This window comes from Trichomonas vaginalis, chromosome I (assembly GCF_026262505.1).
Source record: "Trichomonas vaginalis G3 chromosome I, whole genome shotgun sequence".
NCBI classification, from domain to species: domain Eukaryota; phylum Parabasalia; order Trichomonadida; family Trichomonadidae; genus Trichomonas; species Trichomonas vaginalis.
In genome coordinates this window covers 24,522,361-24,538,930 of record NC_067203.1, presented here as the reverse complement: position 1 = coordinate 24,538,930, position 16,570 = coordinate 24,522,361, and the positions used below count along the sequence as shown (strand labels likewise).

General features: G+C 34.6%; 10 protein-coding genes and 2 pseudogenes across 12 annotated transcripts, besides 2 other annotated features; 3 read left to right on the top strand and 9 right to left on the bottom strand.

The window, feature by feature from the left end:
• Positions 1–9,185: part of a mobile genetic element that runs on past the window's edge.
• On the bottom strand, positions 499–1,377 carry TVAGG3_1043990 (annotated as a pseudogene). The gene has a single exon. A coding segment is annotated over exon 1 (879 nt).
• Positions 3,096–3,664, bottom strand: TVAGG3_1043980 (uncharacterized protein; the record flags this gene model as incomplete). Its single annotated transcript, XM_051255625.1, has 1 exon — positions 3,096–3,664. A coding segment is annotated over one exon (569 nt), but the record flags the coding sequence as incomplete, so codon positions are not given.
• TVAGG3_1043970 lies at positions 3,739–4,198 on the bottom strand (annotated as a pseudogene). The gene has a single exon. A coding segment is annotated over exon 1 (460 nt).
• TVAGG3_1043960 (uncharacterized protein) lies at positions 4,279–5,864 on the bottom strand (the record flags this gene model as incomplete). Its single annotated transcript, XM_051255624.1, has 1 exon — positions 4,279–5,864. A coding segment is annotated over one exon (1,586 nt), but the record flags the coding sequence as incomplete, so codon positions are not given.
• On the bottom strand, positions 5,910–6,494 carry TVAGG3_1043950 (phage tail repeat-like family; the record flags this gene model as incomplete). The annotated part of the gene is made up of 1 exon (XM_051255623.1): positions 5,910–6,494. One exon carries the CDS (start codon positions 6,492–6,494, stop codon positions 5,910–5,912), a length of 585 nt encoding a protein of 194 aa, XP_051081197.1.
• TVAGG3_1043940 (uncharacterized protein) lies at positions 6,514–6,666 on the bottom strand (the record flags this gene model as incomplete). Its single annotated transcript, XM_051255622.1, has 1 exon — positions 6,514–6,666. One exon carries the CDS (start codon positions 6,664–6,666, stop codon positions 6,514–6,516), a length of 153 nt encoding a protein of 50 aa, XP_051081196.1.
• Positions 6,686–7,087, bottom strand: TVAGG3_1043930 (uncharacterized protein; the record flags this gene model as incomplete). Its single annotated transcript, XM_051255621.1, has 1 exon — positions 6,686–7,087. One exon carries the CDS (start codon positions 7,085–7,087, stop codon positions 6,686–6,688), a length of 402 nt encoding a protein of 133 aa, XP_051081195.1.
• TVAGG3_1043920 (uncharacterized protein) lies at positions 7,104–7,851 on the top strand (the record flags this gene model as incomplete). The annotated part of the gene is made up of 1 exon (XM_051255620.1): positions 7,104–7,851. A coding segment is annotated over one exon (748 nt), but the record flags the coding sequence as incomplete, so codon positions are not given.
• Positions 8,060–8,452, bottom strand: TVAGG3_1043910 (phage tail repeat-like family; the record flags this gene model as incomplete). Its single annotated transcript, XM_051255619.1, has 1 exon — positions 8,060–8,452. The coding sequence occupies one exon, from the start codon at positions 8,450–8,452 to the stop codon at positions 8,060–8,062; it is 393 nt and encodes a 130-aa protein (XP_051081193.1).
• Positions 9,186–9,419: 234 nt separating the features above from the next.
• Positions 9,420–10,022: a mobile genetic element.
• A 2,562-nt stretch (positions 10,023–12,584) lies between these two features.
• TVAGG3_1043880 (zinc ion binding) lies at positions 12,585–14,645 on the top strand (the record flags this gene model as incomplete). The annotated part of the gene is made up of 1 exon (XM_001311365.1): positions 12,611–14,581. The coding sequence occupies one exon, from the start codon at positions 12,611–12,613 to the stop codon at positions 14,579–14,581; it is 1,971 nt and encodes a 656-aa protein (XP_001311366.1).
• Positions 14,646–14,836: 191 nt separating this feature from the next.
• On the top strand, positions 14,837–15,238 carry TVAGG3_1043870 (vacuolar protein sorting-associated protein 18-like protein family; the record flags this gene model as incomplete). The annotated part of the gene is made up of 1 exon (XM_001311366.1): positions 14,837–15,238. The coding sequence occupies one exon, from the start codon at positions 14,837–14,839 to the stop codon at positions 15,236–15,238; it is 402 nt and encodes a 133-aa protein (XP_001311367.1).
• A 129-nt stretch (positions 15,239–15,367) lies between these two features.
• On the bottom strand, positions 15,368–16,024 carry TVAGG3_1043860 (uncharacterized protein; the record flags this gene model as incomplete). The annotated part of the gene is made up of 1 exon (XM_001311367.2): positions 15,368–16,024. The coding sequence occupies one exon, from the start codon at positions 16,022–16,024 to the stop codon at positions 15,368–15,370; it is 657 nt and encodes a 218-aa protein (XP_001311368.2).
• Positions 16,025–16,570: the final 546 nt, after the last annotated feature.

The window sequence follows — 16,570 nt, the reverse complement described above, 5'->3', positions numbered from 1 at the left end:
TCAGTGTTTGACATTTCCTGTTCTTACATACAAAATAAAAAAAAATATTTTAAAAAAACTAGCTTTTATTTTCTATCTTAAGGAAATTCATGAAATTTGGTCATTTTTCAGCAAAAATAATGTTTATGTTAGAATGTTAGATCTAACATGTTTTCTAACCTCTTTTCTAACATGGTCTAAAACACACAAAACTCATGAAATTTCATACGGAATTCAGCAAAAATATATTTTAGGGTAGAATGTTAGATCTAACCTCTTTTCTAACCTCTTTTCTAACATGGTCTAAAACACACAAAACTCATGAAATTTCATACGGAATTCAGTAAAAATAATGTTTATGTTAGAATGTTAGATCTAACATGTTTTCTAACATGTTTTCTAACATGGTCTAAAACATACAAAACTCATGAAATTTCATACGGAATTCAATAAAAATAATGTTTAGGGTAGAAGGTTAGATCTAACCTGTTTTCTACCCTCTTTTCTACCCCAGTTATTTTACAAGCGTTTTACATGGTAAACGTTATGAATTCGTGAGACTCTAAACAATTTTGTGGCTTCTATTTCTTCGCTGAGGATATCGAATGTTTTAACGATACCGAAAGTTTCTTTATACTTCTTCTTGACGTCAGATAGAAGGAAATCTTCTGCTGTTGGATAGTTTTTGTTCAGAAATGCTAACATGTCCATTTTATCTTCTGCTGGCTTTTCTGCTTCTTTCTTTAAGTCTGCATAGTCGTTTCGCATACGTTCTATCTCTTTGACGGAGTAGTTATATCTCCTCATTGCTGCTTTACATTTTGAACATTGCGGGTTCATTTTTGCATTGTACATTGAAATTTGTCCTGCTAGAACAACTAAGGCGTCAATGGTCCTCTTAAATTCAAAAGTTGCTGGTCTTATTTGTTCGTTCCATACCTTACCCCTACTATCTTTATCTCTTATTTCCCAAACACATTTTGCAACTAACGAAACAAAGTTGTCGTAGGTCTTAAATTCTTCAGATTTATATATGTCAGAGATGTTCTTATATACCATGTCGCAATCTTTGTCCATGACTTTGTGGTTGCAATGAAATCCAAGGAATTCATAATTTACCTTTCGTATGAACTTCTTATTTCTACTGAGTCAGTTGCTTTGACTTCTATTTCGTCAAATTCGGGAATAGTGAGTTTTTGCTGCTGAATTTCAGGCAATTTGGGTAAATGGTCGATGAGGTCCTGCATTTCATAAAGATACTGTTCATTTGTTTCATCTTTCGCACTACAGTCTAAATCTCCTTGGAGAATTCTTGCTTTATCTTCTGGATTTCTGTTTCGAAAGTATATGAAGAAGGAATGAAGCTTTTCATCTCTACTACATAGATGTTGGATTCATGACTAAAGAGTTTGGTGAAGTTGTTGCTAACATGTTCTTACAATAAAAATAAAAAATATTTTTTAAAAAAACTAACTTTATTTTTTCAATACTTTTCTATCTTAAGGAAAATTCATGAAATTTCATGAGTTTTCTACGATGTTAGAAAACAGGTTAGAAAACATGTTAGATCTAACATTCTAACATAAAATATATTTTTGGGTCCTTTACACTCATTACGATGAAGAAATCATGACAAAACATTTACGAAGAAGTCTTGACAAAACATTTACGAAGAAATCATGACAAAACATTTACGATGAAGAAGTTTCGACAAAACATTTACGAAGAAATCATGAAAATTCATGAGGGTAGAAAAGAGGTTAGAAAAGAGGTTAGAAAAGAGGTTAGATCTAACATTCTACCCTAAACATTATTTTGTGCTGAATTCAATAAAAATAAATGGTTCATTTACTCACAATATTTTTGTACAAAACGACCCCAAACTTTTAACCTCTCTTCTGCAGCTTCTAATGAAATTTTAGCGAGTTCATATTCTCTAAATTCTCTCTTTAAATCTTCTTGTTCCCATTGGTCTAGTTCGTATGGAGAATCTCTATAACCAGAACATATCTCACGTTCATGTTCTATTTGTTTTTTCATAGCATTTTTCTAACTTCTTGTTCGAACAAAGGTTTTGCATTCTCTACTGTATCTTCAAGTTCTTCTTCATCTAATTTCTCATGAACTTTCTTGTCTATGGAGTCCAGAATTTTTCCAACTGCTATACAATATTTGGAGAGCCACATTGCTATATAGTTTACGGTCTTGGTCTACATACATTCCTCTAACCTGTTTGATTTCATCCGGAATCCTGCATGAACCTTTGTATAAAAAGCAACCGCCGTTTTCCGCGGGTTGGTATTATTCTTCACAAAATGCCTTAAAAACTCTTCCCAGGACTTATTTTCCAACAACCTTCTAAAGTCTTCCTAAACTGCTGACACATCTTTGTTGCATTTATATAACATCCTTGTCTCTACGTAAGACTTCAATACCGTTGTAAGTGCCTTTTGTGAATGTTTCGCCATTAGATTTGTTCGTGAACGTTTTTGCTTCGACTGTCATTTCAGTTCTTACAAAAAATAAAAAATATTTTTGAGTGGCTTAACCGTCGGACATCCGTTTGTGGCTTAACCGTCGGACATCCGTTTGTGGCTTAACCGTCGGACATCCGTTTGTGGCTTAACCTCAAAACAAGCATTTTGTGAAGAATATACCAACCGCCGGAATTCCGGCGGTTGCTTTTTTATACAAAATTCATGAGTTTTGCGTGTTTTCTACGATGTTGTCAAAATGTCGTGTTGTCAGTAATTTTAAGAGAAGTTCATTTGACCGAGGCACATAGGCACACCTAAAAAAACATCTACCCTAAAATATATTTTTCAATACTTTTTCAGCACTTTTCCGTAGTTGTATATGAAAGACAATTCGAGATAAAAGTCATAGTATAATGGAATAATATGCTGCACACCGTTTGTTGTGAACCAAACTTGAAAGTCAGAGAAACTGTTACTAGTGTGGTTCGTAGAATTTAGAAGCAAAGTCATAAAAGTCCTTACCGATACAAAGAAAACTGTTGTTGCTTGAACTGAAACTTGCATGACACATAACATTTTGAGGGTCGAACACGTTTCTATATAACTGTCAAATCTGTTGGTGGGCGTATAAATTTAAACGGACCGTCAGGTGGTAATGGTTCGTTCTGGTTTAGTAACCGAAGAAATTGTGCCCAAGAACGTTTGTCTACTTCCCAAAATAAAAACTGTGTATCTCTTGGAGGGTTATTTTCAATCCTTTGAAATGAAACGGTGGAGTTCATCTTGTCATATTCTAGTTTCAGATAGTATGTTCCATTTAGTAAAGAGTCGTATTTTTCTTGAAATTCCCAGTAGTATTTGTTTATTTGAGTTTGAAAGTCATTTAGAGTCTTCTCAAGGTTTTCGTCTGAACGAATTGTAAAGATTCTCATTTCGTCAAATTTGTCTATTAGACCATCAGAATCTTTATACTGCCCATGAAAATATACTGCGAACATAAATGCGTTAGTTCTATTTGAAAACAAAACTCTTCTAAATCCTATTGCCTTTGCATCTGAAGGACTTTGAAGCCAACGAATTGGATAGTCAAAGCGGTAGGAGCCGGATGAAATTTCTTCATCTGATATAGTCCTACCGGCGTTTGTAAAGATATAGTCTAACGGTTTTGTATCTGCTACTTTTGTTCTTTGTTTTTCAACCTGAAACATTTAATATATGTAAAAATATATGGTTTTAAAAAACGTTTTAAAATGGTATGCAATGTTTTACTTCATGCAATGTTTTATTTCATGCAATGTTTTATTTCTGTGCCGTCTTCAAGTATGCCCCAGTACTTCCTTTTCGATATTACATGAACTTCGGAAAATACCTTATCTAGCTTAAAACAGCCCATCTTTTCACCGACTAAACCCATTTCAATGAGTTTGTTGTACCCTTCTTCGTTCGTCATGAGTGCGTCAATGTTCTCATAGTAAACCTTCACTTTGGATTTGACTTCGGAGAAGAATTTGTTGTAGTTGTCAAGGACTGCCTTTGCGAACTGAGGGTAAGACCAATGTTCGACAATAGGTTTTAATGTGGTTACTAAGCCACTTTGACCTTGAGTGAATTCGTACTTCAAAACAAAAGGGGAGAACCTTTCAACAAAGTTGTCGACCTTCTCATAATGTTTACTCTTCATCTCTTGAGGTTTTCTTAATGGAATATCCCCATGTCGAATTCATAAGCAATTTGAGTGTCATTGCAAGTTTGGGGTTGAAGCTTTCCTAATATCATACAGTTGTTGTATGACTTTTCCAACTGTATAGTTCTTCCTGGGAACTCACCATCTTCGTTTGGAATTCCAGTCGGAATATATTGGACAAACCTCATGTACGCAGCGTTAAGGTCGACATAGTATATTTTTTCGTCTGAGTCGAACTTGTTGCATCCAATCGCAGTTTGTGGAAATTCAAGTGAGTCTCTTATCTTCTGAGAAACTTCTCCTGTTATCTCATAAACATCGTCGAAGCAACCTGTTTCATATAAAACCTTCTGACCTAACTCAGATGCTCTCCAATACAATTTGACGTCAATTGGATGTCTCAATGGAAGTTTGTTTATAGCATCTTGAAGTTCTTGCAACCTCATTGGAAGTTCTTCTGGTTCAGGTTGGTATCCGAACAATCCAACTCCTTTTGGAATTGTGTACTTCTTTTGTACTAGAACTTTGTCTGGAACAACTTTTGGTCTTACCAACAATGAAAAGTTTGTTTCGTCTTTTGGTACAAAAGTTTCTGTCAGCTTGTCATCTGGAATTGGTTCCAACAAACCTTTCTCGAAAAGAATGTTTACAGCTCTGACAATGTTGCACTTACCTTTTCCGAACATAAGACTTTCGTTCAACATGAAGTGGTTGTGGACAATTGCAATCTTCAACCATGGTAAGTCTTTGTCAACAACATAGTCGTCATGTGAAGAACCTTTAGCTGTAGGTATGTTGACTCGGATATTGACATTTGCCAACGGTGCAATTTTTGCCAATTGACCTCTGAGCATGTACCTTGTCTTCACACATGACTCAAGATACTTCATTTTCTCTTCTGTAACAAGACCAGAGTTCCTGAGACATGTAAGAATGCAAGGTTCATTGACAATTGTTTCAATTGAATTGTAAATTCCATACCTTGTCAAGTCAATGTCAGACTTATTTATGAAGGGGAAGTATCCAGCATGTTGTCTGACTGCTTGAGGGTTAGGTTGGTACCATTCAAATTTTACACTTGCAATTCCTTCAATTGCATTCAAAATGTCTGAGTCGGAGTCAACCATTTGTTCTCTCTTTGTAGTCTTGAAAGCGTCAAGAAGTTGTGCGGCTGTTGTGACATTGCCATGTGCATAGTAAATATGACCATCTAAATCTGTTACGGTTAGTCTGAGATTGTATCCTTTCTTATTTCCGTCTTGAATGGCAGCAAGTACTCCCATGAAGCCTTCTTTGTTCTTTCCTTCGTCAAAGTTTACTGTAAAGGTTCGACCAGAAGTAATTTGACTTCTAACTTCACGATACTTTTCATATGCATATCTTGTTCTTTCCATGGGAGCATGTGCGTCTTCACCTTTTCCTTTTTTCCTTCTCAAAGGATGCAATTGTTCGTCATGTTTCCAGTAGAATCTGGCAAAGCCGTCGTGTCCTTCAACTTGAGGTTCACTAACATTGAAAGGCATGTCCATAAGACGTTCTTCTTCTAACCTCTCCAGTCTGTTTGGATAGTTGGCGCGTGCTGTTTCAAGGTCCATTTCGTAGGTCAGACCAGCCAGTTTGTCATAGACTTTTATGGGTCTTCCCTTCCTATATTTAAACTTCTTTGAAACTTTCCAACCATATCTTTCTAACTCTGCTTTTATTCTAGCAGACCTTCTATCCATTCTATGCGAGGGCATTTTTATAAAAATAAAAAAATGTTTTTTTCTTTACTTAACATAACCGCCTGCTGCCATAAGTCTTTGACGCCAACCCATACCAGCTAATGAAGGTTGACTTGGTTTAGTCTGGAGACTAAACTTTGGTTTTGGTTTATCTTCAGTTTTTGGTTTTTCTTCTTCTATCAGTTTTTCGTCACTTTTCGGTTCCTCTGACTTTACTTCACTTGCAGGAACAGTTGTGTCGTCAACATCTTCATAAATATCATATGCCATTTGTTTTTGTTTTCCTTTCAACTTTTTGTGTTTGTTGTAAAGTTTAGAATATTTCGACTCTAAGTCAATGAGATGTTCTATAATGAACTGTTGGTCAGTGAAGAATACCTTCCCATCTGTTGTCTCTTTAACTCCTTCAGACTTCAATATTTTATTTGTGAGGGTCTGTTTCTTTTTTGAGATACTAGCCGTTCCATTTCTATGAAAAGTGACTTTATAGTTAGGGTTTGTATTTCCAGACCTGGCACTTTCTATTATTGAATTTTTCTCTTCATCTGTAAGTTCTTTGACAGGTTTTGACAATGGTTCTGAACTTTTTGTTTGTGGTGTCAAATCTACCGTTTCAACTTCTTCGGTCATTTCATCTCAGTAAAAAATTTTAGTTTGGTTTGTTTTCAACTGGTTGTTGTTGTTTTTTAAGTCGGTCTAAAACTTCCTGAGGTATAGGGAGGACTTGACAAACACGTTGTGTAACTGCTGGAAGTCGACAAATCCATCTTGAACCCATTTGTCTCAATGCTGTATTGTTCATTTCATCTCAGTAAAAAATTTTACATTCCCCACGTTTGAGGCGGTTGAGGTTGGTTATTGTTTACCCATTGTTGTGCATGGTTATATCCTCTGTTAAAGAATCTTTCACCTTGGTCCATATAGTGTCCTGCTTGGTTATAGTAGTCATTTGCTTTGTTATAATAGTTTCCTGCTTGTCTTCCTACATTGTCCATCCATCCTTGAACTTTTCCTCTTGTTTCAGGATTTGGAATAAGATTTGTTGCATCTCGTGCTACATCCCAACCTTTCTGTACGGTTTGTATAATAGGTGTTGCTTTCTCTTTCAGTATACCTAATGTACTCAAAATCTTCCTTCCAATTCCAAATGCACCTCTGGCTATTGTTCCCACTGCGGGCAAAAATCTGGATGCAACTCCTGCTAATGCGCCAAATAAACCCATTTCTTATGGGTTAAAAATGACGAATTCAAACAAGGACCCGTATGTTTCTAAAGCAACAAAGAAAGCACTCATGGTAAAAATCTTTAGTTCAACACCAAATGCTTGGTTTATGGATATCTTGGAAAACATTCCGAGAGTTAGAACAGATGGACCTCCATACTGGCTAATATTTGTCGGTCAAAACACAAGATACTGTGAAGCCATACCATTACAGTCCAAAAATATTTTAGATGTGAAAACTGCTTTGACAATATTCGTTGACAAATACCATCCAACAAAACTGACATCTGACTGTGAACGTTCTTTCAAATCAGACGATATTAAAAACTATCTGCGTTCAAAAAATGTAAACCAATATTTCATTGTCGACCAAAACCATTCTGCTCTTGGTGTCATTGACAGTTGTATAAAAATCTTAAGAGACTTAAACCAACCACAAGGTGGTGAGGTAGATGAAATGTCATATGACGACAAGTATAGACATTTCTCCATGGCAAAGATGAGACAAGTTTTAAATATTTACAATACCCGTAAACAAAAAGGTTTGGGAAACCACTCCCCCGAAGAAATGAAAAACAACCCTGACTTAGAGAAAGACTATATATTTAATAGTTTAGTCAAAAGAGACAAACAAGAAAGAATGCCAGGCTTCAAACTTAAGAAAGGTGACAAAGTAAAAATAGAAATACCTAAACGCGACCCATATGAAAATACTATTGACTATGACAACAATGGGAACTCGACAGGTACTCGCATTCGTGTTCGTAAAAATAGAAGAAAGTATACAAGAGAATATTATGAAGTTTTAGGCAAACATGGCAAAATGTACAGACTGCAAGCAGAAGATAAAACTACTATTGTCAGACCTCGTTTCAAACTTGTTAAGGTTCAAGGTGGTATACTTTCAAAGACAGTTCCTAACAAATATAAGACAACTCCTGACGAATATGCTAAAGAAGTGGAACATGACGACTAAGCATTTCTATACCATGCGTAAACTGTCATGTAAGGTGGCATGTAGTCTTTACTTTGTCCCGTTGTTTGCGTATACCCTGAAACGCGATGTGTATGGTTTCCATCTCCCTGTGTGCTACCCCAGAAACAATTTATAGCAAACTGAACGTTGTCTTTAACATCATATCCTTTACCTTTTTTCATTGCTGACCAATCCCAAAATCTATGCTTATGCCAACCTGCTTGAGATGTACTTAAATCTATGTAGTGACTGTGTGCAGGTAAATTTTCACCTGAAATCGTTTTACTTCCACCTGTTTCCTTTGAAGAGTTTGCACAATACAAAAACCTGTCGACTATTTGAGTCCAAGTTCCAAAACCCAGAACTGTTTCTGGTCTGGTAGAGTTCATTGACGTATAAATAGAGCCTATAGGATATACTGTTTGAAGTATTTCTGTCTTTAACGTTTGAAGCTCTGTTTTGTCAGCTTTTTTATCATATAAATCTTGAGCAGTGAATTTAACTTTTTTTTCATCCTCCATGACATAGACATTTCTACATCTAATGTATCTCATCGTTGTTATGTCTTCTTCCGATGTTAAACCTTGTGGAAAGTTAGGAGGTTTCCAATTTAATACATCCCCACCAGTTCCATCAGCTCCTTCAACCGTTCCTTCAATATTTTCTATACCAACAGTTGCGAAGAAATCGTGTGTATGTCCAACGTCACTTTTCCTGTTTAAGGTTTCTTGTAAGTTTGTAATATTTGCAATGGTATGTGTATGAGTCTTTTTAGAATATTCTTTGTCAGCTCTTGTCACTTCACTTGACATTTTTATTGTCAACATATGTTTTATCCGCTTTGTCATCTAACATTGCTGGTAGTTCATCTACGTCATAGATGTTATGTGTATGGTGTTTTTGTGGGTATGTTCTATCTGTCCATGCGAGAATATAGTCTCTTGTTGCATCTACATACTCTTTGTCAGCTTTGTTGTCAATATCTGCCTTCAAAAGAAGTTCATCTATAGGTTTCTCGTTTAAAGTTCTTTTTGTTGGATTTATACAAACAGTATGGTTCTTACTGTCTTGAAACAGAAACTCGTCTGTCAATGGGTTTATCGTCAGTTTTAAGTTTCCTTCTTTCAATGACTCAGATATCTTAGAATAGTTTGAAAAGTTTGTTGTGTTCTTATTTAGAGCTTGCACAATGAGTTGTCGGTTGTGTTGTATTTCTCTCATGGAAGCAATATCTTTCGACATTTTTATTCTAGATAAAATATGCTTCCAATAGAAAAAGAAAATTCAAGAGTTGCTACAACTAAACCATTAGATGAACTTTTTACTAACGTAGGTCAAAAGTTTGAGACAGAGACCGTAAAGCATGAAGGCTATCGTTTTGACTACCCGTTAAGATGGCTAAGAGACCCATCCGTCACAAAAGCTATTGGCTTTCGTAGAATGAAATTCATTTCAGAAGCCATACATGGTTTCCCATTTACGGTCGCTTTTGAAGTTCGATACTATAACAAAGAGAAACGTACGTATGAGAAATTTGAACAGGGAAAACTTTTACAAGTGAATTTGCTTGTAAACTTAGAAACAACTCTTCAAGCTTTTCAAGAAAAAATAAACGATATCTATCTCGAATATGCAAAACAGTACAACATTGACGAAGGAGAGTACCATCTCGATATTATATATGACAGGAAAAATGCAACTGTTAAATTCAATAGAATAGAAGACCTTGGAGAAGACGTTTATATTTCTACAAAATATAACAACTTGGCATGGTATAGATTTTTGAGGATGTTAAATCAGCCTGCAGAATATCCAGTACACCCGAACTTTTATGAAGTCGAAAACCCTAATGGAACATATGAAAATGTTTTCGACTCAGATGCTATTATAGTTCATGCTTCATTTTCTGGTGCACAAAACTCTTTTTTATGCTTGGCAAATGACTTTTACGAAAAACCTACAAAGCTATATGAACCGCCGAGTGGAAGTATTTCAGACTTTCAAGTATGGTTTACAACAGATGGAAGAAAGAGAATAGTTCCAATTATACCACGCGTTTTACTTAGAACTTAGTTTCATATACAACTACTATCGAACGGTAAAAATATAATTTTTTAATACGGTTTGAGGTGTTGGATTTGGTTGCCAACTAGACTGTGGTGCAGGTTCAGGCTGTTTGTATAACAGGAGCTTGTTCTTCTGGTTCAGGGTCTTTAGGTATAATACCAACGAACTGACCTACTCTTTTACCAATATTTTTGACTCCGTTCCAAATTCCTCTTCTACGGTTTTTTATTCCATTCCATGATATACCTCTTCCAACATTTCGAAAGAAGTTTCCTATTCTTCCAAAGAAACCCATTTTACTATATGTAAAAATCTAATGTCCGCCTAGTCTCTTACGTTTCCTTCTGAGTTCCATTGCATTCTTTAACTGGAGCTCATACATTCTATTTCTCCTCTGGTAGAAAACATACTCTGGGTCAACTCCTGTGTTCGCGTCATCTGCATAGAGTTTGTTTATATCCCACTTCAGGGTTTGATAAAACTCTTTCCATCTCATATTTGCATACCATTCTGGTGGCAAACCTAACGCAGCGTCATTTGACATGGCAGTTTGCATTTGTACATCTGTTGGCACTTGACCATAGTTTGCCATTTGCAGTTTGTATTCTAACTTCATTGGGAATATTCTCTGGGTTTGGTTGTCCAGGTTGCTGTGCATTCGCTAAGTTCTGTGCGTCCATTTAATATTAGATAAAAATATCTCTTACGAGTACATATACTGGACATTTGCAGGCATTGGTTCATCTTCATATTCTCTATATCTTTCTCACGTCAAATAAGTAAATGACACAATGGAAAAAACCTAAAACAAGTAGTCCTATTTCAAACCACATTTACTTACTAATAAAATTTCTTTTGTTATGACACTTTCTCCAGTTTATAGGACCTCTCTCATATTCTATCTTGTCATATATAAACTCATAGTCATGTATGTCCTCTAACCATCTCATAACGGTTTCCAAACCACTTTTATCGGATGTAAAGTAAAAGCATGGATGGTTATGTAAAACGTCTAAAGTTTCTAAAGAGTCTCTCAAAGTCCAGTCTACTTGGTATTGAAAATCCCATGTGTTATAGAACGGCGGGTCCACTATAAAGAAAACATTTTCCTTGTCTTTATATTTTTCATACAACTCTGTCCAATGACATCTTACAAACTCTATACCCTCAATATATTTTTCTATGTCCTCTTTGAAAACATTTGTATAGTTAAGATATAAAACTTTTGACATAAGTGTTTCAATGTCATGAACTCTTATACCACTATATAATAGTCTAGAAGATATACTATCCCAGTCAATATACTCTGCTTTTTTCAAAACCTCTCTGACAGTATTTTTCTTATCTAATGGTATACGTTCCATCTTACCTATAGTATCTTTTCTTTTAACTCTTTCAATATTTTGTTTGTGTCTGGAATATGTTTGAGACGGTTCATATAGTTGTCGAAGTCATTGCATATAATCTTTGAGTCAGGAAATACAGTATGGCACAAATGAGATATATAGAAACTTCCACCGAACAAATCTACAAATGTTAGACCATTCGGTAGTTTCTTAAGTTCTCTCAATAGAATATCTTTACATCTACTCTTATTTCCAAAGAACGGTAACGGTGGTTTTGTAAAATTCATTTATATATATATAAAAATGTTTTTTACCTGAAAAGTGACAGAAAAGTGACAAAACATGAAAACATATATATTTTGTGAAAAGCTCCTGGAAGACCCGTATATAAGAACTTCATTTATACTAAACATCTTCGGGGCTAGAAGGGGCGCAGCCCCTGGAAGCCCCACTACCCTTTTTTTTTTTTTTTTTTTTTTTTTTTTTTTTTTTTTTTTTTTTTTTTTTTTTTTTTTTTTTTTTTTTTATTTATAATAAAATTTTTCGAAATGCAGATAAATTTTAACATGTTCGAAATGAAACTATTATAAAATATATTCTTTTTATTAATGGTAATATAGGAATTGTAGGAATAAAAACTTTTTATAAATTATTCATAAATTTTTAAAATCTGCTATTCGGAAGTATGTTCAAAAATCATTCAATTATGTGAGAATTCTTACGATTACAAAAAAAGTCACACAACCCGCATCATATACTACTAATTATGAATCAGAATTTGTAACAATTCTAGCTTTATATTAAATATTATTGATATTATGAAGATTATTTTGGTAACTCATGTTTTGTATACTTTCTTGCCTTTGTTTTGTGAATGTTTGGAGTAAAATAAATTCATTGTTATCTCTGAGAGCATACTCCATTATATAAGCTAGTTATAACTTACAAAATATGAATTTGTCAATATTGTTCGCTGTTTACTTCTCTTTGGAAAATTAATGATAACACAGATTTCGGATATTAAATTACGTATTTTTATTAATGTCAATATTAAAGTAGAAGATATTGCATATTCTTTTAAGAATCATGTCACTTTTGTCATAAAAAGAGTCAATCTGCCACCCAAAATCAGAAATGTCTGATTGGGACGAAGATACTGATTATTATACAATTCTTGGCGTAGGATTTAATGCTACTGAAGATGAAATCAAGAAGGCACATAGAAACCAAGCCAAAAAATATCATCCAGACAAAAATAGAGATGATCCTGAAGAAGCTACAAGAATATTTAATTTGGTAGAGAAGGCGTATAATACATTAAGTGACCCAAAGAAGAAAGCCGATTATGACAAGCAATTTGTCAAACAATCAGGTTTCGCTTCTTTTGGCTTTGGAAAAATATTAGATTATTTTAATGACAAAGATATTGATGAAATAGACGAAGATGAAGACTTTTCAGATTCAATTTCCGGATTTTATCAACGAAATGAACGTAAATTTATTTCCATTGCAAAAGAAGAAGGAATTTACGATCAAGCTCCATTATTTGGTCGCTCCAACTCCCCGTGGGATGTCGTCAACGAGTTCTATATGTATTGGTCGAACTTTACAACGAAAAGACGCCATGATGAAAACGCGGCCGGACTTTCGGAGAAACAATACGAAAAATCAGTTAAAGAAGAAACGATTAAATACACTAGACAGATCAGAGATTTAGTCAAGAAAATAAAATCTGTCGATCCTCGTGTAAAACGTCAAGCAAAGCTTCTCGAAGAGAAGAATCAGCGTAAGAACATCGAGTTAGAACGAAAGAAAGCCGCAGATCATAAAAAAGTACTTGAACAAATCGAAAAATACCAAAATGAAGATAATTACGATCCAAACAAGCATATTATACTCAAAGACTTCGACAATGATGATAAGGATGAGGAATCAATACTTACTTGCACATACTGTGACCGAAGTTTCTCTGATGAACAAAAATTTATTACTCATTGCAAGACAAACAAGCACCAAAAGGCTGTTTCGAAGGCCAAAGCCCAGTTCATCAAGGATCCACACTCTTTTACTCATACTCCAGCTCTTTACGTAATTCTCGGTTTATCTCCATCCGAAATCGAGCAATACGGCAATGAAAAGGTCGCAAACATGCCATTGGTTGAGGAAAAGAAGCAAGCAACTGTCCAAAGAGGCTCTTCGACCCAAATCGAAGCGAAATCAGATGAAAATTCAGAAGAAGAGGAAAATGACGATGAAAAGGAGTTCGAAGGTTTCGTACGTAAGAAAGAGAAGAAGAACAACACGAAACCAAAGGAACAATCCGAAAACAGAGGAAATGACAATAAATATAACGGAAAATTCAGAGGAAAAATCAAACCAAAGGGTAAAAAACAGAACGACAATGACGAGGAAGACTGGAAGGGTCGTCGTTCTTCAAACAGAAGAGGTAAATCTAAGAATGAAAAAGATGATGAAGAAAATACACCAAGAAGGAAACATCAGAAGGGCCACAGGAACTCTGATGACGATGTTGATGAAGAAATCCAGAAAGAAGAAGAAATTCAAGTTAAATCTCGAGATATCGAACTTGATCAGCCAGAAAACGAAGAAAACAATGCAGAAGAAGAACAAAACGAAGTTATTGTGCCACAACCACAGCAAAAGAACAACAATACGAAGAAGGGAAGAAAAGGAAAACAACAAAAGAAGAAAAACCAAAAATTACAAGTAGAAAAGGAAGAAGAAAAAATCGGAACAAAACCTCCTGAACCAGAGGAACCAGAAGAAGTAGAAGAAATAAAGGAAGAAGTGAAGGAAGGAAAAGTAGAAATTGATGATGAAGAAAAACCTGAAGCAAAAGAGAATTTGTTCGCAGCGTTGATGGATGATGAACCAGAACAGAACGAGGAAGTTGATAATGATGCAGAAGAACAAAGTTTCGAACAAAATGAAAAAGAAATTAATGATGAAGAAGAAAAGAAAGAAGAGCAGGTTGAAGAAGTAGAAAAGAAGAGCAAATCAATGATTCCAATCATTGCTATCTCTGTTCTTTTAATTTTACTGTTAATTGGAGCTGCATTTTGGTTCCTCCAGTTTAATAAATAAATTGTAACTTTTTTTTGTTAAAATAATAAATATTAAGATAATCAGAAACTATAGATGCATTAACTTACTCTCTTTTTCATTGAATGAGAGACTTCCGTGATTATCTACTCAGGTTTTAACCTTTTACGGATCGGGGAGCAGCGGTGAGATGCTTACGCTCATGTTGACAACAGACACCTTTCTGCTGTCAGAAACATCATTCAACATATTACAACTACAAAACCAAAATCAAAATCCCAGCCAATTTTAGATCTCATGAGAGAGCTCGACAAAGCCCACAATCTTAAGGAATGTTGGCTCTTCATCCTCAGGTCGTGCTGCGACCTCGGGTCTTTTATTAAATCCGGCGATTGGAAGCAAATTATTCAGAAAGCGACTCAGAAGAGGATTTTGTCATTGGACAACATATTTTCACTCATTCCAGACGACATGCAACTCGACGACCTCCATAAAAATTTTTCCACATCTGTCGGCAAATCATCTGCAGATTTTCGAAAATCCGAGGAAACAAGGAAGAAATTACTCGAGAGAATGGCAGAGCAGAGACACATCATCACAGAAACAACGATGTCGTCAATCATTGTCGAACCTGCAGACCAAATTTGCGTAATTTGCAACCAAAAGGTTTTAGATCAGTCATTTGAAGATCCTCTTTAAAAAAATTTCTAAAGGTAATTATGCCTGCATGTATGAAATACATATAGTATAATTTGATCAAAAGAGATTCATGGAAAGTTCAATTTAATATCAGGGTATGCTTTCTTGAACGATACTTGAAGAATTCATCTAGATTTGGAGCATTTTTTCGAATGGATAATGAACAAATTCATGCCAGTTCTCTAAATTGAATTGATGATAATTTTCAATGTACTTATAATGGATATTATGGGAATCACATTTTTTGCATATAGTGAGTCTTCTTCTCGGGTCTTCATTGTAGCTACAATAATAGACACTCCTTAAAGTTATTTTTTTCGGATCATCTTTGTCATGTAGGACTGCTAATATTTCCTCCTTGTATTCATCGGAATCGACATCACGGCCAACATAGCCTTTTACAACTTTAATGTGATTGCTAATTGTATATTTAAGGTCATAATCTTTCTGGATTGCAACAGCATTGAGCAATTGCATAACTGATGTAAACTTATTTTTAACTGTTACAATTGCACTAACAGTGACTAAACGCCTTGGCGGATAATGCTTCATTCCTGGGAGTAATTCATAATCCATAACAGAATAATCCTTCACAATAATGAATGAATTAAGTCTATTAAGAATGACAACAATAAAGCAGTTGTCAGTAAATTGAAGGGGAAGTTCTGTATAAATTTGTTTTGAAGAAACGTCGAGTTTAATTTTGAGAGCTACTAGGCTTCGCTTAGTAAACTCGTTGGCAAGAGCCTGATTTTGTACGATTCGATAGTCATTGAAGATATTCATTCTAAATGAAAAATTTATGCAAAATTTTTAGAAAAGTGACACGAATTATACTTGATTTTTAGACATTTATTATATAAAGGGTTATGATGTAAATATTTCATTATACAAATCTTAATCCTAAAATTTATCACAATGTCTCAGAAAATTGAAGTCACTATTTGAAAAAGTAATTTTGAGAATTAGAAAACAATCAATTATACATATTGTAAATTTCAAAAAATTTACATGATATCGTGAAGCGCAATGGAATGAAGATAAGTATACTTATGAGTTTTTCAAAAAAGAACTCAAATATCTTTCGAATACAAGTCAGCCTTTCATGGCATTTATGTATACATTAGATACACGTGAACCAGGAAATATTTGCAGTTTATGTCCCAATACTCAAAGTGAATCTCTTACTAAATCAATAGAATGCGCAATTTACAATAAATTATGGAGTAGTTCATCCTAGGACTTCCTAATTATAGAAATTCTCAGCCGTTCCTATAATTAGAAAACATATTTACAAAATAGAAACATGTGTGAAAAAACAATACACTTGAT